The 19936-nt window shown below is 48.7% G+C and overlaps 2 protein-coding genes across 6 annotated transcripts in view; one reads left to right on the top strand and one right to left on the bottom strand.

The window, feature by feature from the left end:
- Positions 1 to 15024, top strand: part of CPT1B (carnitine palmitoyltransferase 1B) — a 42837-nt gene extending 27813 nt beyond the window's left edge. For all 5 annotated transcript variants that reach the window (XM_061418977.1, XM_061418982.1, XM_061418981.1 and 2 more), the window contains one exon: positions 14788 to 15024. In XM_061418977.1, the coding sequence (XP_061274961.1) occupies positions 14788 to 14945 (158 nt within the window). In that variant the 3' untranslated portion in view covers positions 14946 to 15024. The remainder of the gene's footprint in view (positions 1 to 14787) is intronic.
- A 175-nt stretch (positions 15025 to 15199) lies between these two features.
- On the bottom strand, positions 15200 to 17917 carry KLHDC7B (kelch domain containing 7B). Its single transcript, XM_061418976.1, has one exon. It carries the CDS (start codon positions 17793 to 17795, stop codon positions 16026 to 16028), a length of 1770 nt encoding a protein of 589 aa, XP_061274960.1. The 5' UTR covers positions 17796 to 17917; the 3' UTR covers positions 15200 to 16025.
- Positions 17918 to 19936: the final 2019 nt, after the last annotated feature.

Here is a 19936-nt window from a genome sequence, read left to right as displayed (position 1 = left end):
AAGCAATCATCAACTATCAAAAGTACCAACCAGCAAATAAATGTAAATGTGCCTATTTATATAAATATATATGCATATTTTAAACAATATTAATAAGCCAAATCCTCTTGACTTCAAGGCTTAAAGTTTCTCTTTCTGTTCTCTTTAAGTCAAATCATGACCTAGGATAAATTTCCCAATACAAGTTTAGCTGTATGCCTTGTGAGAGTGAGCCCTGAGAATGTAAAACTTCTCAGGTAGGAGGAGAGAGTCTAACTTGGTTTCCCACCCCTGCCCCAAATCTATCCCATCCTATTCTATTAGTTGAGAAGTGATTTCTTTATTACTCATAAAGTTTTTTACATATAGTAGGGCAGAGATAGCTAACTTGTTTTATAATATGTTAGGTTTTTGGTTTATCACACTAATTTCATTATTATTAATCAGTAAGTTCCCACTTCATTATTCTTTCTTTCTTTTTTTTTTTACCTTTTCTCACTTGTTTATTCTCCAGATGAATAGTTGATTCATTTAATATTTTATTTGGAATTGTGTTAAACGTATACACTAATATGGAAAGAATGATATCTTTTAAAAAAATACTTATTTGGCTGAGTCGGGTCGTAGTTGCGGCATGCAGGATCTTTCATTGTGACACATAGGCTCTTCCCTGTGGCCTGAGGGCTCTCTAGTTGGGTGGCCCATGGGCTCCAGAGCACACAGGCTCCAGTAGTTGCGGCTTAAGAATTTAGTTGCCTTGCAGCATGTGGAATCTTAATTCCCTGACCAGAGATTGAACCTGTGTCTCCTGCATTGGAAGAAGGCCTCTTAACCACTGAATGACCAGGGAAGTCCTGAATAAGACGTTTTTAACGTTAAATATTCTCAGGTAGGTTTCCCTTGTGGCTAAGCTAAGTAAGGAATCTGCCTACAGTGCAAGAGACCTGGCTTCAATCCCTGGGTTAGGAAGATCCCCTGGAGAAGGGAAAGTCTACCCATTCCAGTATTCTGGCCTGGAGAATTCCATGGACTGTATAGTCCTTGGGGTGGCAAAGAGTCGGACATGACTGAGCAACTTTCACTTCACTTCACTTCATTTCATTCTCAGGTAGAAATGTGGTATTTCTCTCTAATTATTCAAATATTCTTTAACATGTCTCAAAGGATTTTGCAATGTTTTTCTCCAGATTTCTTGCCTTCAGGTTTTATTTTTCTAGTTTTATTGAGATATAATTGACATGTAATATTGTATACATTTAGGTTGTATAACATACGAGGTACCAGGGGATATGTTTATTTGTTCAAACAACAAAAACACATCTGTAGCAGCACCTGCGATTGGTGTCACCTCCTGATTGAGTTTACACAAATCCACTGTCATTCTCTCTAAGATTTGTCTTCTGTCCAGGCCAGATAGGCAAGTGGAATGAAACTGTGGTGAGAACTACCTCCTGTGTCTTTCAAGTTGTTAATTGTAGTAATAATCTCTGCAGTCCCTTCAGGAATGCAGTGTGGCTTTTAGTTTACTACTTTCACAGGTAGAGGCAGTTCTAGTCACCTCCACTTGGTCTTTCCTGCCAAATAACCCTCACTCTGTGGATTAGGGAATAAATGTGGGGCTTCTCCCAGTTGTTGAGTATGTATATTTCAATTATGCATCCTGGAACTGGGGAAATTACCACAATATGGGTTCAGAAACCCACTGAGCCCACTGTGAGCTAGAGCTCCATGAGTAACCAGGCCTCCGTCTGCTGACTGCTGAACCACTATGCTGGTGGCAATACTTTGGGTCCCCAGGAATTTGTGTCAGTTCAGAGCCAGTATCTAGGAATCCCCAGAAGATCTGATTACTTCCCTTTCCCCAAAGTGCAGTCTTCAGCCATACTATTATGGGGTCCCTGTTCCAGAAGCTGATGATCACATAAAGAAGAAAAATAACTGAGGAAGTAGTTACAACAGATTTTGATAAGTGTTAAAATGAAAGGCAAAGGAGAAAAGGAAAGATATACCCATCTGAATGCAGAATTCCAAAGAGTACCAAGGAAAGATAAGAAAGTTTTCCTAAATAATCAAAGCAAAGAAATAGAGGAAAACAATAGAATGGGAAAGACTAGAAATCTCTTCAAGAAAATTAGAGATACCAAGGGAACATTTCATGTAAAGATGGGCTCAATAAAGGACAGAAATGGTATGAACCAAAGAGAAGCAGAAGATATTAAGAAGAGGTGGCAAGAATACACAGAACTATACAAAAAAGATCTTCATGACCCAGATAACCATGATGGTGTGATCACTCACCTAGAGCCAGACATCCTGGAATGAGAAGTCAAGTGGGCCTTAGGAAGCATCACTACGAACAAAGCTAGTGGAGGTGATGGAACTCCAGTTGAGCTCTTTCAAATCCTGAAAGATGATGCTGTGAAAGTGCTGCACTCAATATGCCAGCAAATTTGGAAAACTTAACAGTGGCCACAGGACTGGAAAAGGTCCGTTTTCATTCCAATCCCAAAGAAGGACAATGCCAAAGAATGCTCAAACTACCACACAATTACACTCATCTCACACACTAGCAAAGTAATGCTCAAAATTCTCCAAGCCAGGCTTCAACGGTACATGAACTGTGGACTTCCAGATGTTTAAGCAGGATTTAGAAAAGGCAAAGAAACCAGAGATCAAATTTCTAACATCGTTGGATCATAGAAAAAGCCAGGGAATTCCAGAAAAACATCTACTTCTGCTTTATTAATTACACCAAAGCCTTTGGCTGTGTAGATAACAACAAACTGTGGAACATTCTTCAAGAGATAAGAATATCAGATCCCCTCACCTGCCTCCTGAGAAATCTGTATGAAGGTCAAGAAGCAACAGTTAGAACCAGACGTGGAACTAAAGACTGGTTCCAAATTGGAAAAGGAGTACGTCAGGTTTGTATCTTGTCACCCTGCTTATTTAACTTCTATGCAGAGTACAGCGTGCTAAATGCGAGGCTGGATGAAGTACAAGCTGGAGTCAGGACTGCAGGGAGAAATATCAATAACCTCAGATATGCAAATGACACAACCCTTATGGCAGAAAACAAAGAACTAAAGAGCCTCTTGATGAAAGTGAAAGAAGAGAGTGAAAAAGCTGGCTTAAGACTCAACATTCAAAAAAAGAAGATCATAGCATCTGGTCCCATCACTTCATGGCAAATAGATGGGGAAACAATGGAAACAGTGAGAGACTTTATTTTCATTTTTGTTTTCTTTCCCAAACATTTTATTTTTTATTTTAATTAATTTATTTATTTTAATTGGAGGATAATTACTTTACAATATTGTAGTGGTTTTTGCCAAACATCGACATGAATCACCCACAGGTGCACATATATTCCCCAGCCAGAACCCCCCTCCCACCTCCCTCCCCATCCCATCCCCCAGGGTCATCCCAGTGCACCAGCCCTGAGCACCCTGTCTCATGCATCGAACCTGGACCAGCAATCTGCTTCACATATGATAATATACACATTTCAACACTACCCTATTAAATCATCCCACCCTCACCTTCTCCCACAGAGTTTAAAAGACTGTTCTTTACATCTGTGTCTCTTTTGCTTTCTCACATATAGGATCATCATTACCATCTTTCTAAATTCCATATATATGCGTTAGTATACTATATTGGTGTTTTTCTTTCTGACTTACTTCACTCTGTATAATAGGCTCCAGTTTCATCCACCTCATTAGAACTGATTCAAATGCATTTTTTAATGGCTGAGTAATATTCCTTTGTGTATATGTGCCACAACTTTCTTATCCATTCATCTGCCGATGGACATCTAGGTTGCTTCCATGTCCTGGCTATTGTAAACAGTGCTGCCATGAACATTGGGGTACACATGAACAGACTTTATTTTCTTGGGCTCCAAAATCACTGCAGATGGTGACTGCAGCCATGAAATTAAAAGACGCTTGCTCCTTGGAAGAAAAGCTATGACTAACCTAGATAGCATATTAAAAAGCAGAGACATTACTTTGCCAACAAAGGCCTGTCTAGCCAAAGCTATGGTTTTTCCAGTAGTAATGTATGGATGTGAGAGTTGGACCACAAAGAAAGCTGAGCATCAAAGAATTGATGCTTTTGAACTGTGGTGTTGGAGAAGACTCTTGATGGTCCCTTGGACTGCAAGGAGATCAAATCAGTCAATCGTTAAGGAAATCAGTCTTGACTATTCATTGGAAGTATTGATGCTGAAGCTGAAACTCCAATACTTTGGCCACCTGATGTGAAGAGCTGACTCACTTGAAAAGACCCTGATGCTGGGAAAGATTGAAGGCAGGAGGAGCAGGGGACAACAGAGGATGAGGTGGTTGGATGGCATCACCGACTCGATGGACATGAGTTTGAGTAAGCTTCGGGAGTTGGTGATGGACAGGGAAGCCTGGCATGTTGCAGTTCATGGGGTCGCCAAGAGTCAAACACCACTGAGCAAACGAACTGAACTGAAGGGTGAATAATCTACATGGTGCTATAGGTAGCCAAAGGTGGAACCTAATTTGATGTAAAGAGCCAAGACAGGCCTCCCAGAGTAAACTGCTTCTCAACTAAGACTAAAATATGAGCATGAGTTAGCTGAATGGAAGAGCAAAGGAGAAAACTGAAGAGTTTCTGAATACAGAAATAAGAGTAGGTTTAACAGGAGATGGGGAAGAGTGAGTTCAGTTATGGATAATGCTGAGTTGGGAGTGCCAGATTTATATAGAGGTGGAGATATTCTATGCACTGTCAAAATATAATCACAGAGCCAGTGTAAATGGTATAATGTGAGATGGTTGGATGGTATCACTGACATGACTTTAAGCAAGAGTTTGAGAACATGAACAAGAACATGAGTTTGAGCAAACTCTGGGAGATAGTGAAGAACAGGGAAGCCTGGCGTGCTGCAGTTCACGGGTTGCAAAGGTTCAGACTTGACTTAGCGACTGAACAACAACACCAATATAAATTGGTATGGCCATTATGAAAAACAGTGGAGGTTTCTCAAAATATTAAAAATAGAAAAAAAAATAGAACAACCATATGATCAACAATTCCTCTTCTGGGTATATACCCAGGAAATGAAGGAAATGAAATCAGTATCTCAAAGAGATATCTTCATTTCCATGTTCATTGCAGCTTTATTCACAGATAGCCAAAGTATGGAAACTACCTAGGTGTCTGTTGACAGATGGATACGTAAAGGAAATGTGACATGTTTACATACACCCCAGAGGAATAGTCTTCAACCTTAAAAAGAAGGAAATCCTGTTATTTGTGACAACATGGATGATGAATCTGGAGGACCTCTTACTAAGTGGAATAAATAACAGTGTACAGGAAGATCCCTTGGAGGAGGAAATGGCAACCACCCAAGTATTCTTGCCTGGAGAATCCCATGGTTAGAGGAGCCTAGTGGGCTGCAGTCCACAGGGTTGAAAAGAGTCAGACATGACTGAACATGCACACACACACATTCAGTGGTATATAATACATTCATAATTTTGAGCCACCACAAGCTCCATCTAGTTCTGAAACAGAACAGGACCCTATAGCCCCCTGCATGTCCTCAGCCTGCTTTTTGTCTATAGAAAAACGTTAGCCAAAGGATAAGTATAATCAGAGAGATGAGAACATGCAGAAACAAAGGAAAACAGTCAAAGGAGACCAAATAATAATAATGCACTCACTGAGCACAGTCAAGGACTTTTAGTTCCTCCTTACAGACTTCCTTGGTGGCTCAGGCAGTAAAGAATCTGCCTGCAATGCAAGAGACCTGGGTTCGATCCCTTCCCCTTCCAGGGGAAGATCCCCTGGAGAAGGGAACAGTTACCCACTCCAGTATTCTGGCCTGGAGAATTCCCTGGACTATACAGGCAGTGGGGTCAGAAAGAGTCGGACATGACTGAGCGACTTTCACTTTCATGAGCTATAGATAATATTCTAAGCCGTATCCTGTGAGCTGCCTTACAGTTACTGAAACCCCCACCAGGTGGAAGAACTTAACTACACCATGGCCAGACTGTAGCCATGACATAAGCTGCCTCAATTCCAACAATTTGCCTCAAAAAATGGAGACAAATGGACCCTGAAACTGAAGATTAACTATGCCTAAAACAACCAAGATGATGCTGGTCAGATTACCGATGCCCAATTTCAAGATGACTGTTGGCGCTGACTGTATTTTTTGTGTGCAGGTAGCTCTCTGTGTCAGTAAAAGCTCTTGCCCACTGACTGTCAGTCAGGAGGCGTTAGCCTTTGGACAGATGCCTGCCCTCCCTCCTCCCTGGATGCTGGCATCCAGAACAAAGCAAACTTCCTTCCCACCAACTTGGCCTCTTTACTGGCTTTTGGGCAGCAGCAGCCAGACTGCAGTTTCGGTAACAGTTCCACAACATTTTCATCACCCAAAAAAGATAAGTTTTACCTGTTAAGCAATCACTCCCATACCTCTCTATTCACAACCCCTGGCAACCACCAATCTGTTTCCAGTCTCTATGGATTTACCTTTTCTGGATATTTCATTTAAAAGAATCATATAATATGTAGCATTTTGTTTCTAGCTCATTTTACCTAACATAGTTATTTTCAAGATTTACCCATATTGTTGCATATATGAGTACTGTATTTCTTTATATGGCTAAATAATATTTCATGTATTCACCCACTGATGTATATTGCGGTTGTGCCCTACTGTTTAACTGCTGGGCTTTCTAGGTGGTGCTAGTGCCACCCACTCCAGAACTCTCGCCTGGAAAATCCCATGGACTGAAGAGCCTGGTGGGCTGCAGTCCATGGGGTCGCTAAGAGTCAGACATGACTGAGCGACTTCACTTTCACTTTTCACCTTCATGCATTGGAGAAGGAAATGGCAACCCACTCCAGTGTTCTTGCCTGGAGAATCCCAGGGACGGGGGAGCCTGGTGGGCTGCCATCGCTGGGGTCGCACAGAGTCGGACACGACTGAAGTGACTCAGCAGCAGCAGCAGTGCCAGTGCAGGAGAGATGAGAGACATGGGCTCAGGCCCTGGGTCAGGGAGATCCTCTGGAGGAGGGTGTGGCGACCCACTCCAGTTTTCTTGCCTGAACGGAGCCTGGGGCCTACAGTCCATGGGGTGGCAGAGAGTGGGACGCGACAGAGTGACGGAGCACACACTCGTCTAACTATTGTGAATGGTGCCCCTGTGAACACTTCTGCACAGTATTTGTTTGAGTGCCCATTCTCTTTTGTTTGGGATACTGTCTAGGAGTAGAGTTGCTAGGGATGGTAATTCTGTGTTTAGCTTTCTGAAGAATCTCAAACTGTTTTACACAAGGGTGCCTCATTTTACACTCCCACCAGCAATGTACACGTTTCTAATTTATCCACATCCTCAGCAACACTTGTTATTTTCCAGGGTTTTTTGTTGTTGTTACTAGTTTTCTTTTATTGATTTGAAGTAGTTTCTTGTATAGTCTAGACACTAACTCATTATCAGTTTTAGGCTTGTACAGTTCTATCATTTGTATGAAAAAGTTGTCTGTGTTGTCCTTAGTTGAAAAAAATATTTTGATAAAAACAAATTCACCAGGACTTCCCAGGTGATCCAGTGGTTAGGAATCCGCCTTCCAGTGCAGGGATGCAGGTTTGATCCCTGGTCAGGGAATTAAGATCACACACGCCACAGAGCAACTAAGCCCATGAGTCACAAACAGAGCACCCACATGCCACAACTGCTGAGGCCTGCAGGCTCTGGAGCCCGTGTGCCACAGTGAAAGCACCTGTGACCCAACAAAGATCCCGAGTGCCACAGCTACCATGCAGTGCAGCCAAATAAAGAAATGTATTTAAACTGTTAAAAAACTAATTCACCAATATTTTACCTGATGATCTGTGATTTTTAAGAAGTCCCTAGGTCACAGATAATCTGCTAAATGTTATTTTATATTTCATATTTGTCTTTAATTTATAGGGCATATACTTCTCTTTTTCACTGATTTTTGGTATTACTTTCATCATACACTAAATTCCACATACACTGAGGTCTGTCTCTGAATTTATTTTCTTCCATTGGTCTATTGTCTGTACCACACTATTTTTTAAAAAATTATGCTTTAGGGAATTCCCTGGCGGTCCATTGGTTAAGACTCTGCATGTTCACTGACCTTGTGGGTTTAATCCCTTATCAGGGAACTAAGATCCCACAAGCTGTACAGCACAGCTAAATTAATTAATTGATTAAGTTGAATAGGGCTTTATAGGATGTCTTGATATCTAATAGGGCATATTTCCCCTTTTAACTGTTGTCTTTTTAAAAGTGATTGACAATTGAACCTCATTCTTTCATATACACTTTTATAATTTATAAATACTGATAGTTTTATCTCGTATCTTACACCTCTTGTTTCTTTTAAACTCTTAAACTCCATTTACCAGCATCTTCAATACCAGCAATATTATTAGAGGCAGCCTTGTTTGATTACCGAAGGAATTTATCCACAGTTTCCCCATTAAGTATAACGTTTGCTGTAAGTTTTTTATATATTACCTTTACTAGGTCAAAATGTCTCCTTCTGTTCCTAATTTGTTAGAGTTTTTATTTTCTAAAATCAAAGATAGGTAATAGGTATTAAATTTTGCTAACTGCTTTTTTGTATTAACTGAGATATTGCTACGATTTCCTCCTTTTATTCAGTTCAGTTCAGTCACTCAGTAGTGTACGACTCTTTGCAACCACATGGACTGCAGCACACCAGGCTTCCCTGTCCATCACCAACTCCCGGAGCTTGCTCAAACTCATGTCCATTGAGTTGGTGATGCCATCCAACCACCTCATCCTCTGTCGTCCCCTTCTCCTCCTGCCCTCAATCTTTCCCAGAATCAGGGTCTTTTCAAATGAGTCAGCTCTCCGCATCAGGTGGCCAAAGTATTGGAGTTTCGGCTTCAATATCAGTCCTTCCAATGAACACCCAGGACTGATCTCCTTTAGGATTGACTGGTTTGATCTCCTTGCAGTCCAAGGGACCCTCAAGAGTCTTCTCCAACACCACAGTTCAAAAGCATCAATTCTTCTGCACTCAGCTTTCTTTATGGTCCAACTCTCACATCCATACATGACCACTGGAAAAACCATAGCCTTGACTAGATGGACCTTTATTAACAAAGCATATTAAAAAGTCTCTGCTTTTTAATATGCTGTCTAGGTTGGTCATAACTTTCCTTCCAAAGAGTTTTAATTTAGTTTCATCTTTTAATTTCATGACTGTAATCTTTTATTACTTATTACTGTGTTTAATTAAGCTGATTGATTTTCTGATACTCAACTATCCTTGAATTTCTTTTACAAATTCTACTTGATCATAACATATTATTTTAACATATTGTTAAATTTGGTTAAATTATATTTAGGATTTTGTGTTTAGTTTCATGTGAGACAGACCTATAATTTTGTTTAATATAATCTTTTCTTTTAAAATAAACCAGCTTAGGGAAAATTATGTTTTTGTTTTTGCTTATCTCTATTCTCAGGTTTTCCACAGTGTAACTGAAATGCATCTATCAAATGCTTTTCTTAAAAAGTCATCCAGTCAGCCTACCAGTCTTCCCTCTTTTCCTAATTTCTGAAATTACTTGTATCAGATAAGAATTAACTATTCTTCAAAGTTCAGTAGAATTCATCTGAAAAGCCATCTGGGACCTGAGATTTGAGAAGGTAGACCTTCACCATTTACATTTTTAAGTGTTGATTCTTTTATTTTGCCTATGATGTGGATTAGCCTGTGGGCTTATCTTCATCCCTTTACTGCCTAGCTTGACTGGCCTCATCATTCCTGTTCTCTGTTCCTACCTCCTGAACTGTCAAAATAAATCTGCTTACTGCCTCCCTCATTAGTCCTCCCCTCTCCTACACAGATTTTGGAATACTTTATCTTCATCCTTTACTGAACCCTGTTTCTAGGTGCACATCTTGACCATTTAAAAAAAATTTCTGTGTGAGGACCTGAGCCTATGTATCGGGTGGTCAGAGTGCATGGCTGAGCCCTGACTAGCCTCTCAGAGACAGGACTAGACTGCAGATCTCTTCAAGAAAATTAGAGATGCCAAGGGAGCACTTCATACAAATATGGGCACAATAAAGGACAGAAATGGTATGGACCTAACAGAAGCAGACGATATTAAGAAGAGGCAGCAAGAATACACAGAAGAACTGTACAAAAAAGATCCTCATGACCAAGATAACCACAATGGTGTGATCACTCACACTCACCTAGAGCCAGACATCCTGGAATGAGAAGTCAAGTGGGCCTTAGGAAGCATCATTACAAACAAAGCTAGTGGAGGTGATGAAATTCCAGTTGAGCTATTTCAAATGCTAAAAGATGGTGCTATTAAAGTGCTGCACTCAATATGCCAGCAAATTTGGAAAACTCAGCAGTGACCACAGAACTGGAAAAGGTCAGATTTCATTCCAATCCCAAAGAAAGGCAATGCTAAAGAATGTTCAAACTACCACACAATTGCACTCATGTCACACACTAGCAAAGTAATGTTCAAAATTCTCCCAAGCTAGGATTCAACAGTACATGAACTGAGAACCTCCACCTGTTCAAGCTGGATTTAGAAAAGGCAGAGGAACCAGAGATCAAATTGCCAACAATGTTGGATCATACAAAAAGCAAGAGAATTCCAAAAAAAGTCTACTTCTGCTTTATTGACTATGCCAAAGCCTTTGACTGTGTGGATCACAACAAACCGTGGAACATTCTTCAAGAGATGGGAATACCATATCATCTTACCTGCCTCCTGAGAAACCTGTACGCAGGTCAAGAAGCAACAGTTAGAACCGGACATGGAACAACAGACTGGTTCCAAACTGGGAAAGAGTACGACAAGGCTGTATATTGTCACCCTACTTATTTAACTTATATGCAGAGTACATCATGTGAAATGCTGGGCTGGATGAAGCACAAGCTGGAATCAAGCCTGCTGGGAGAAATATCAATAACCTCAGATATGCAGATAACACCACCCTTATGGCAGAAAATGAAGAGGAACTGAAGAACCTCTTGATGAAAGTGAAAGAGGAGAGTGAAAATGCTGGCTTAAAACTCAGCATCCAAAAAACTAAAATCATAGCATCCAGTGCCATCACTTAATGGCAAATAGATGGGGAATGGAAAACAATGGAAACAGTGACAGACTTTATTTTCTTGGGCTCCAAAATCACTGCAGATGGTGACTGCAGACTTGAAATTAAAAGATGCTTGCTCCCTCGAAGAAAATCTATAACCAACCTAGACCGCATGTTAAAAAGCAGATACATTACTTTGCCAGCAAAAGTCCATCTAGTCAAAGCTATGGTTTTTCCAGTAGTCATGGATGGATGTGAGAGTTGGACCATAAAGAAGGCTGAGTACTGAAGAATTGATGCTTTTGAATGGTGGTGGTGGAGAAGACTCTTGAGGGTCCCTTGGACTGCAAGGAGATCAAACCAGTCAATCCTAAAAAAAAAAATCAGTCCTGAATATTCATTGGAAGGACTGATGCTGATACTGAAGCTTCAATACTTTGACACACCTGATGTGAAGAACTGACTCATTGAAAAAGACCCTGATTCTGGGAAAGATTGAGGGCAGGAGGAGAAGGGGACAACAGAGGATGAGATGGTTGGATGGCATCACTGACTCCACGGACATGAGTTTGACCAGGCTCTGGGAGTTGGTGATGGATGGGGAAGCCTGGTGTGCTACAGTCCACGTGGTTGCAAAGAGTCGTACACTACTGAGCGACTGAAGTGAACTGAACCAGAGATAGCACCTTGGCTTTGCTACTCTGCTGGCCTTACCGAAGGCCCCCTGAGAGGGCCTGCCCTCACTACCTGGTCTAAACTAAGGCTCTCCTACCTCATTTCTCTGTCACAGTACATGCTGCTTGTTTCCTCTGTAGCTCCTTTCACAGTGTGTAGTTGTGTTGTGTGTTTATTATCTGTGTCCTCCCACCGCAACTAGCATAGATGCTCCTGAGCGCAGGATGCGTCCACCCTGGTAGCCTGCTGTGTCATCAGGGCTGCCTTAGTGAAACGCCAACACAGAGCAAGCGCTCAGTAAATACTGAATGAACGAAAAACTCAGGAGACACATTTCTGAAGGACTTGTGGATAATTGTGAGTCTTCCTATCTATACTGTTTTTCCCTTGGATCAAATTACAGAGAGCCATGCACTCGATACGGTGTTTCCGAGTCTCACTGAATCACCTTTTCTGAAGTGCGCTTTGGTGCTGTGCCTCCAGCTTTCTTTTACCAGTGATTACAATGGTTGACACAGGAGAATATCTTTGTATTTTTTTTAATTTATTTATTTGGCTGTGCTGGGTCTTAGTTTCAGCATGCAGGATCTTTAGTTTCGGCACGGCATGTAGGATCTAGTTCCTTGATCAGGGACTGAACCTGGGCTGCCTACATTGGGAGCGTCGAGTCTTAGCCTCTGGACCACTGGGAAAGTCCCTCTTTGTATTTAAAGTAGGGATGTTGTCAAGGACATTTTCAACTATATTACACACCTCTTATGAAATATACCTATAGGAAAATTCTTTCTTAGGATAAAAGTGCCATAAACAATGGGTTTGTTTTTATTTTATGCTCACTGAATCTTTTTAAAAAATAATTTTCAGCATTCTATTTTTAAAAATATTTTTATTTATTTATTTTTGGCTGTACTGGGTCTTCCTTGCTTTGCTTTGGCTCCCTCTAGGTGTGGCAAGCAGGGGCTACTCTTGTCGCAGTGCGCAAACTTTTCATTGTGGTGGCTTCTCTTGTAGCAGAGTCAGGCCGGGCACGCAGGCTTCAGAACTGCAGCACATGGGCTCAGTAGTCGCAGTGTGCAGGCTCCAGAGTGCAGGTCAGTGCTTGTGGCACACAAACTTAGTCATCCCAAGACATGTGGACTCTCCCCAGAGCAGGGCTCGAACCCCGCATTGGCAGGCGGATTCTTATCCACTGCACTACCAGGGAAGTCCCATCACTAAATTTTGAAACTGAGCATGTTTCCTTCTCTGCTTTGGCCTCAGGAAACTCAGGGCTATAATTTCAGCTGCTGTGTAGGTCTGTATGAGATTCTTTTCTGTGAGCTAATTTTTTGTTTCGTTTTGTTTTACCCACCCTAGTTCTCTGTCCTGAATACCTCACTTGTTTATTTTATAGTAGGAGTTTCTCCTTTTTTTTTTTTTTATTTCTTGAGAGAAGAGGGGAGTTTCTCCTTTCTTGAGCACTTAATATGTGCGAGGCAGTTTACATACATCATCCATTTAATCTTCACAGCAAGCCATGAGATCCGGACGTTGTCCGGCCTTGACGTGTGAGGAGATGAGGTTAGTAGTTGAACTCTCTGACTCCAGGTCACACGGCCAGTGAGTAGAGAGTCTTGGCCTCAGGTCCATGCTCCACCTGCTGTCCAGGTGGCTGACATGATGGTCTGCGAGCTTCCTGCACAGAATTACCCAGGATGCTTGTTAAGATGCAGGTTCCGGGGCACCATCCTCAGCGCACTACATAAGAACCTCTTTGAGCTTTGAGAGGGCCCAGCTGTCTGCATGTAACAGGTGTCCCAAGTGAGTCTTGCTTCCAGAAGCCGGAGGGCCCCTGTGCTGGCAGGCATCACGTGCCCTGTGTCTGCCGAGGTGCGCTGCATGCACCTCCTCTAACGCTGTTTCCCCAGCCACACGGCTGCCGCTCTCTGTGAAACCTCAAGTCTGTCACGCTGCTCACCTGTGTTGCGTGTAGACATACGTGTGCATTTGTCATTAATCATCCACCTATTTTTTCTTTTTTCAGCAGCACCATACAGCTTGCAGGATCGTAGTTCCCTGACCAGGGGTTGAACTTGCACCCTCGGCAGTGAAAGTACAGAATCCTAACCCTGAACTGCCGGGGGATTCCCTGCCTGTCTCTCCTCTGGTTAATTTCCTGAAGGATATAGTTCCCCAAAGTATCCAGCCTTTTTTAGCCCAGCCAGAAGTTCTAAGGGGATGTGTTTGCTGCAGAGATGACCCTCCTATTCATAGGTCTAAGGGGGAGAAGCACGCGAGTGCTCAGAGGGAAGGGGTGAGGTGAGGGAAGGGGTGAGGTGCAGTTTCTACACAGCACTGGATTTGCACAGGAAGCGCAAGTTCACCTACAGGCCCGGGGCGCTGCCCTCCAGTTGCTCTCAGAGGGAAAGACAGTCGGTCAGTCCAGTGGTGAGTACCAAAGGACACCTAACATGAACATGCAAACCTCCACGAAAGGAGGAGCCCCTGGACTGGCCTTAGTGAAAGCGGAGGGGTGTCCTGGCGGAGGCGGGCAGGCATCCCAGGCCTATGAGCATGAGAAAACCTGAGGCTCAGGCCTCGCAGGAATGGGAGTGGTCAGCCCTACCTGAGCATGTGAGCTTGGGTGGAGGAGCACTTCTTGGGAGTCACCCTGCAACCACTAGCTGTGAACTGCAGATGGGTAAGGACCCGTGTTTAATCTTTCCTAACATTTCACGTCATACTGCCATCCAACCTTTTAGTGTTGTGGGCTAGTGTATTCCGAAGTTAAGACTTGGTGAGATTAGGGAAGGTTCGTTCCTGCTCTGTGTAGAGAGGAGATTTAATAGGGGTTGTTATGAGCCCTCTGACACATGGCCGACCCGCTTTCTCTCCTTAGAGTAGCTGGGTGGCTCAGCGCGTCCTGTCCCAGGATGCCAGGCGTGAGCAGAGGCACCCAGCCCTCGCCAGGGGGCCCAGCGCTGCAGCCGCCCCCGTGGTCTGACCAGGGCCTGTCTGGCTGTTGCAGTGCAGGCCACGTGGATGGCCTACGACATGGTGGTGATGCGCACCAACCCCGCGCTGGCGGAGTCCATGCGGCGGCTGGAGGACGCCTTCCTCAACTGCAAGGAGGAGATGGAAAAGAAGTGGCAGGAGCTGCTCAGTGAGGCCAAGCGCGCGCAGTAGGCCCCCGGGCGGAACCGCAGCGACCCCAACTCACGGCCTGGGCACAGAGCTTGTTTCTCAATAAACTTATTTTCAAGCACCTCAGGATCCTTTCTGTCTCACCCAGCTGCATTCAGGCCCTGTCAGCAGCACATGAGACGGGCGAGACGCAGACGCTCTGATGAAGCAGAGGGCTCAGTACTAGTGGCGCTGAACTGAGAACAAGGGAAAAGGAGCCAGACAGGCAGGACACGGGCGGCGTTCAGGCGCGTTTATTTGCCTTCCCACAGTGAGTTCCAAAGGGCTGGGGAGAACGTCGTTACTCGGCTGCGTGTCTGGGGCGCTGTGCTGGGCACTCGGGTGTGCCCCTACGTTCTCACGGCCCCATTTCAGACGGGAAAAGCCATGGTAGATGTCTCATCCACACGGCGAATGAGGGGCTGGTGGAAAGGGGGGCGGGCTCCTGCAGGGGCTGAACCAGAGGGAGAGACTGCACCAAGCTGCAGAGGGGTGTGAGCTGAGTGGTCCTGGCTGGCCTGGGCGAGGGTCTGGGCGGGGGTTACTGCCAGGAGGACACTCACAGACAAGGGTTCTCAGCCTTGAGGTCAGTTAGACAAAACAGGGCTTCAGAGCTGTCCAACATAGAACCAGCCAGACTCTGGAGGCCTCCCTCAGGCCAGGTAGAAAGCCCTGGGGACTCTTCTGGTCTCCCTTCTCACCCCCTTGAGTGCTCCTTGCCTGGCCTGGAGCCCCCGGGTCAGGTCAGGCAGTAGGGTGATACTGTGAGAGGGTCTCTGCCTGGGGGACGGATGGGTGAGTGGGCTGAGGCCCCAGGCAGCCAGGAAAGGGTTAAACAGGAAGCAGCTTGGGCCCGGTGGGAAGTAAGATGCCAGCAACCAGCTCCCAGGCACTGAGGGCTGGGGCTCTGAGGGGAGCAGGCACAGAGGAAGGGGGGCTGGAAGGGGGGAGTCAGGAGGCTCATTACAACAGAAAAGGAAAGTCATCCCAGGAACAGCAGCAGAAGGTTCTGCACCGCAGCCTCCTCCCAGGGCGCCTCCTGCCTGTCAGACCTGCCCCAAGGTCTCCCGGGAGAGCAGCCAGTCAGAGGGCAGTCTGCAGTGGGCCCCTGGCAGGAAGAGTCAGGGTGAACGGGCAGAGGACCCCTTTGGTCCCCAGGGGGAAAGGCTGCAGCTCCTTGGCGTGGAACTGGGCGGTCCCCTCGGAGACGGTGAAGGTGGCTGTGACTTGGTGGTTGAGGCAGTAGATCGTGTTGCCCAGCACAGCGCAGCGCAGCGGGGTGGGGGCGGGCAGTGGCAAGGAGACAGCCCGGCTCCAGGAGCTCGTCACGGTGTTGTAGCGCATCACCGCGGCGCCCACGCCCCGCAGAAGGTCAAAGCGATACAGGAAGCCCCCCAGAGCCACCATGTCGCTGGACCGCCGGTGGCTGGCACTGTAGGGGCACTCATCCCACGCATCCTTTGTGGGCTGGTACCTGAGCAGCCGGTGGAAGAGATGGCCCCCGGTGACGTAGATGTCCCCCTGGCAGGCCACAGCGTCGTGAGCCACGGGGAAGGCACCCGCAGGGAGGGGCGCGCGGGGGCTCCAGGCGTCCACACGCGGGTCGTAGCACTCCATGCTGTACAGGCACTCGCCCCCGATGGCGTAGAGCAGCCCATCCAGGGCCACTAGTTTCAGCTGGGCGCGCGCCTGCTGCATGGGCCGCACCTGGCTCCAGATGTTGGTCAGAGGGTTGTAGCAGAACACCTCGTTGCAGCAGACAGCCTCGGCGCCAGACCCACGGACGCCCCCCGCCAGGAACAGGTAGTTGTGCAGAGTGCAGAGGCCGCAGCCTCGCAGCGGGGCCTCCTGGGGCACCTTGGTCAGGGCCCGCCAGGAGTTCTCTCCAGGGTGGAACACGTGCAGGTATGCAGGGGGAGGCAGGGCCGCGGGCCCCCCGGCAAGAGCCTCCGCTGCAGGGGAGCCCCGTGTGAGCTCAGAGCGGCTCGCCCTGTAGAGGCCCGGCAGCACCAGGGCCCCCAGCACTGCTGGGCCACGGCTGGTGCGCAGGCTCACGATGCGCTCCCGGTCAGCCCCACTCAGCTGCCGGTAGAGGCTCGGGTCTCTCAGCACGTGAAGCAGATTGTCACTCATCCAGGCATAGGTTTCCTGGGCCAAGCCAGGGTCCCCGTGCTGCTGGGCAAAGGCCAGTGCCTCCAGGCAACTGCCCAGGTCCAGCCATCGCGGCAGAGCCACCACGGAGGCCCTGGACTTTCGGGGCCCCTCTGCCACCCCCCAGCCTCCTGGCCTCTGCAGAAACATCATGAGTTTCCGGGCCTCCTCCTGCTTCTCCCCGAGGCCCTGCCTGTGGCCTGAAGGGCGGGGCCCCGCCCCAGGCGCCACCCGGCTGGCCTCCTGCTTGGGCCTCTGGGACATTTCACACAAGCTGCGTTTCCGGGACCGCGGGACTGGCTGGGGGTCCTGCCTTGTAGCCAAGGAGGATGAAGAGCCAGGCTGGGTCTGCTCCAGGGGCGGCGAAGGGGCTATGGGCTCTGTGGCTCCCTGCAGCAGCGAGTCTGGATATTTCTCCTCGGTTCTGTCCCCTCTCGGGCCTGAGGGGGTGCCTTCAGCAGCAGCCCCCTCGGTCTCAGTGTGACTCTGCTGTGGCCGAGCTCCAGCCTCCTCCAGGCCCCCTGGACCCGCCCTTGTGGCCAGATCCTCTGCACCATGCCTGTCCTCCTCTGGGGGAGCAGCCGACTCTCTGTTCTCAGAGGATAAGGCTGCGCCCGGATGGCTGGGGCCCTCCAGAGCGGCCCTTGGGGCTCTCCCTTGGGGCCTCTCTGGCCTGGGAAAGGGGTGACTCCTGAGAACCATTGAAATAAGGTTTCCCCAGCTGGTTGAGAGCTGTCCCTGCTGATGGTCCTTGCAGAGAACCACACTGGGCTCCCGAGATGCAAGCCTCGATCCGCTAGCAGGCACGGGGGCTGCAGCTGCGGCAGGGGCAGCGGATGGTGCTGGAGGAGGGGCACCTGTCGGGGCAGGGGTCGGCGCTGGGGAGGAGGACCCTGCAGCAGGACTCTGGCTCACTCTGAGGGGCAAAGAGTCTGAAGGAGAGGAGATCGGAGGAATCGGGGCTCCAGGTCCGAGACTGGGGCGGGCGTGTGCTACAGGTGGGGACCCTGGGGGTGGGAGGGGTTTAGGGGTGCACGGCGGGGTCATGGCTGAGGAACTAGGGGAGGAGATGCAGCTGCAAATGTCTGCAGAACCACAGGCCACCTGGCCTCGCAGGTACCCTCTCCCTTCTCTAATGCTGTGGCCCCCTTGCTCCTTTGTCCCTCCTTTGTCTTCTGAACTGAAGAAAACATGATCTCCAGAGCCATTCGCCCCAGCCTGTCCCACAGTGCAGGCCTCTGTGGGCCTCTGCACTAGGGACAAGGAGGGGTGTCCCCCCTGTGTCCCCTCTGGTGATAGGCTCACAGGGCCCAGGGCCTGGCTGAAGCTCCCAGTGACCAGGACCTCCCTCCTCACCCAGGGCCAGCCCTCCATGGCGGCTTGGGGCTCCTGGGACTCCCTGGGGGCCAGGGTCGAAGCCTCCTTGTTCTCACCAGCTGTGGCTCCCGAGTCTAGAGCTAGGCCTCGGGTGGCTTGGGGGCCGCTCTCCCCAAGCCCCCTCTCTGAGACACCCATCAAGGGCCTAGTCTGCAGGCTGCACAATGGGGGCGGCTCCTGGGGGAACAGGAGCCCCTGGGAGCCTGAGGGCAGGCAGCTGGCTGCACCCACAGCATCCCACACGCTCACCACAGAGCCCAGAGACAGGGCGTCCAGCTTTCGCCGGCGATAGCCGCTGGGTCCTGAGTCCACCTGCCCCCACCGGCTGCCGGGGCTCTGCCCCCTCGAGGCAGGTGACCCCCGCCCTTGTTGCCAGGGGCGACTGTCCCGACCAATCCTGTGGTCAGGGGCCGTGCCTCGGACACCCCCTGCCTCCCCCCACACCTCCACTTCTCTGCCAGGATCCCGGGGGGTGAAGTGTATCAGGAGGGGTGCAGATGACCCTTCACCTTTGCTCCCACACGGGAGAGCAGAGCCTGACCTGTGAGCCTCCTTCCCTTTACGTCGGAGGGTTTCAGGGGGTCCCAAGACCCCTCCACTGGCCCCCTCCCCCGCTGGCGTCTTAAGGGGAGGGGAGGCTGCGGCAGCCAGACTCCCGCCACCCAGGGGCTCCTGATCCTGGGCGCCCGCTGCAGCTGGACTCCCCTGGCCACGTCCTGGAGGGCCTGGCTTTCCCTGCACTGAGCTGTGACCCTCAACAGCGCCACTGACCTTGTGCTTCGCGGGTAGGGCTGGCCCAGCTGCTTCCACCTGCGAAGGGCGGAGGGCTGTGGATGCCGGTCCCCCCGCCTCCTGGTCCTGCGCAGAGCCAAACCAGTGCAGAGCCAGTGCCGTGGCGGTCACCACGGCCAGGGCCAGCAGGGTCAGCGCGGCGTCCTCCCAGTCTTCGTCCGCGTCCCCGTCCCAACCCCAGGCGAGGCCGCCAGCCTCTGAGGCGCTCTGGGCCATGGTCTGGGCCGCCGACCCGGCGAGAGGCGCCGGGCAGCAGGCTGGGAGCTACGTGCTACGCAACACTCGGGCTTCAGGCTGGGTGCAGCCCGGGTGCCGCGCAGATGGGCCCGCGACGTGCCCCGCCCAGAGGGCTGCCTGGCTAAGGAGGCTGTGCCTGCGGGCGCGCCGCGGACCCGGGAGGGTGGGCCTTCGTCGAGCGGGGGGTCAGCACACCCCCCCTGCAGCTCCAGGAGCTCGGGCCTCCCCACCCCGACCCCGCCCCTGCCCCTCCCTCTTTCTGTGGGTCCAGGGGCGGATGGCAGTGCCCATCAGTACTGCCCCGGCAGCCCAGCCACGCGTTCTGCCCAACAGACCCTCACCCCGGGTCCCTTCGCTGAGCTCGGGCCAGTCTCGGGGGCTCTGCCAGGGAAGAGTTACCCACAGGGAGATGTTATCTGTAGCTGCAGCAACACGAT

Source organism: Bos javanicus, chromosome 5 (assembly GCF_032452875.1).
Source record: "Bos javanicus breed banteng chromosome 5, ARS-OSU_banteng_1.0, whole genome shotgun sequence".
Lineage (NCBI taxonomy): Eukaryota > Metazoa > Chordata > Mammalia > Artiodactyla > Bovidae > Bos > Bos javanicus.
The sequence above is the reverse complement of the archived record's forward strand: the minus strand, read 5'-3'. Positions and strand labels throughout refer to the sequence as shown.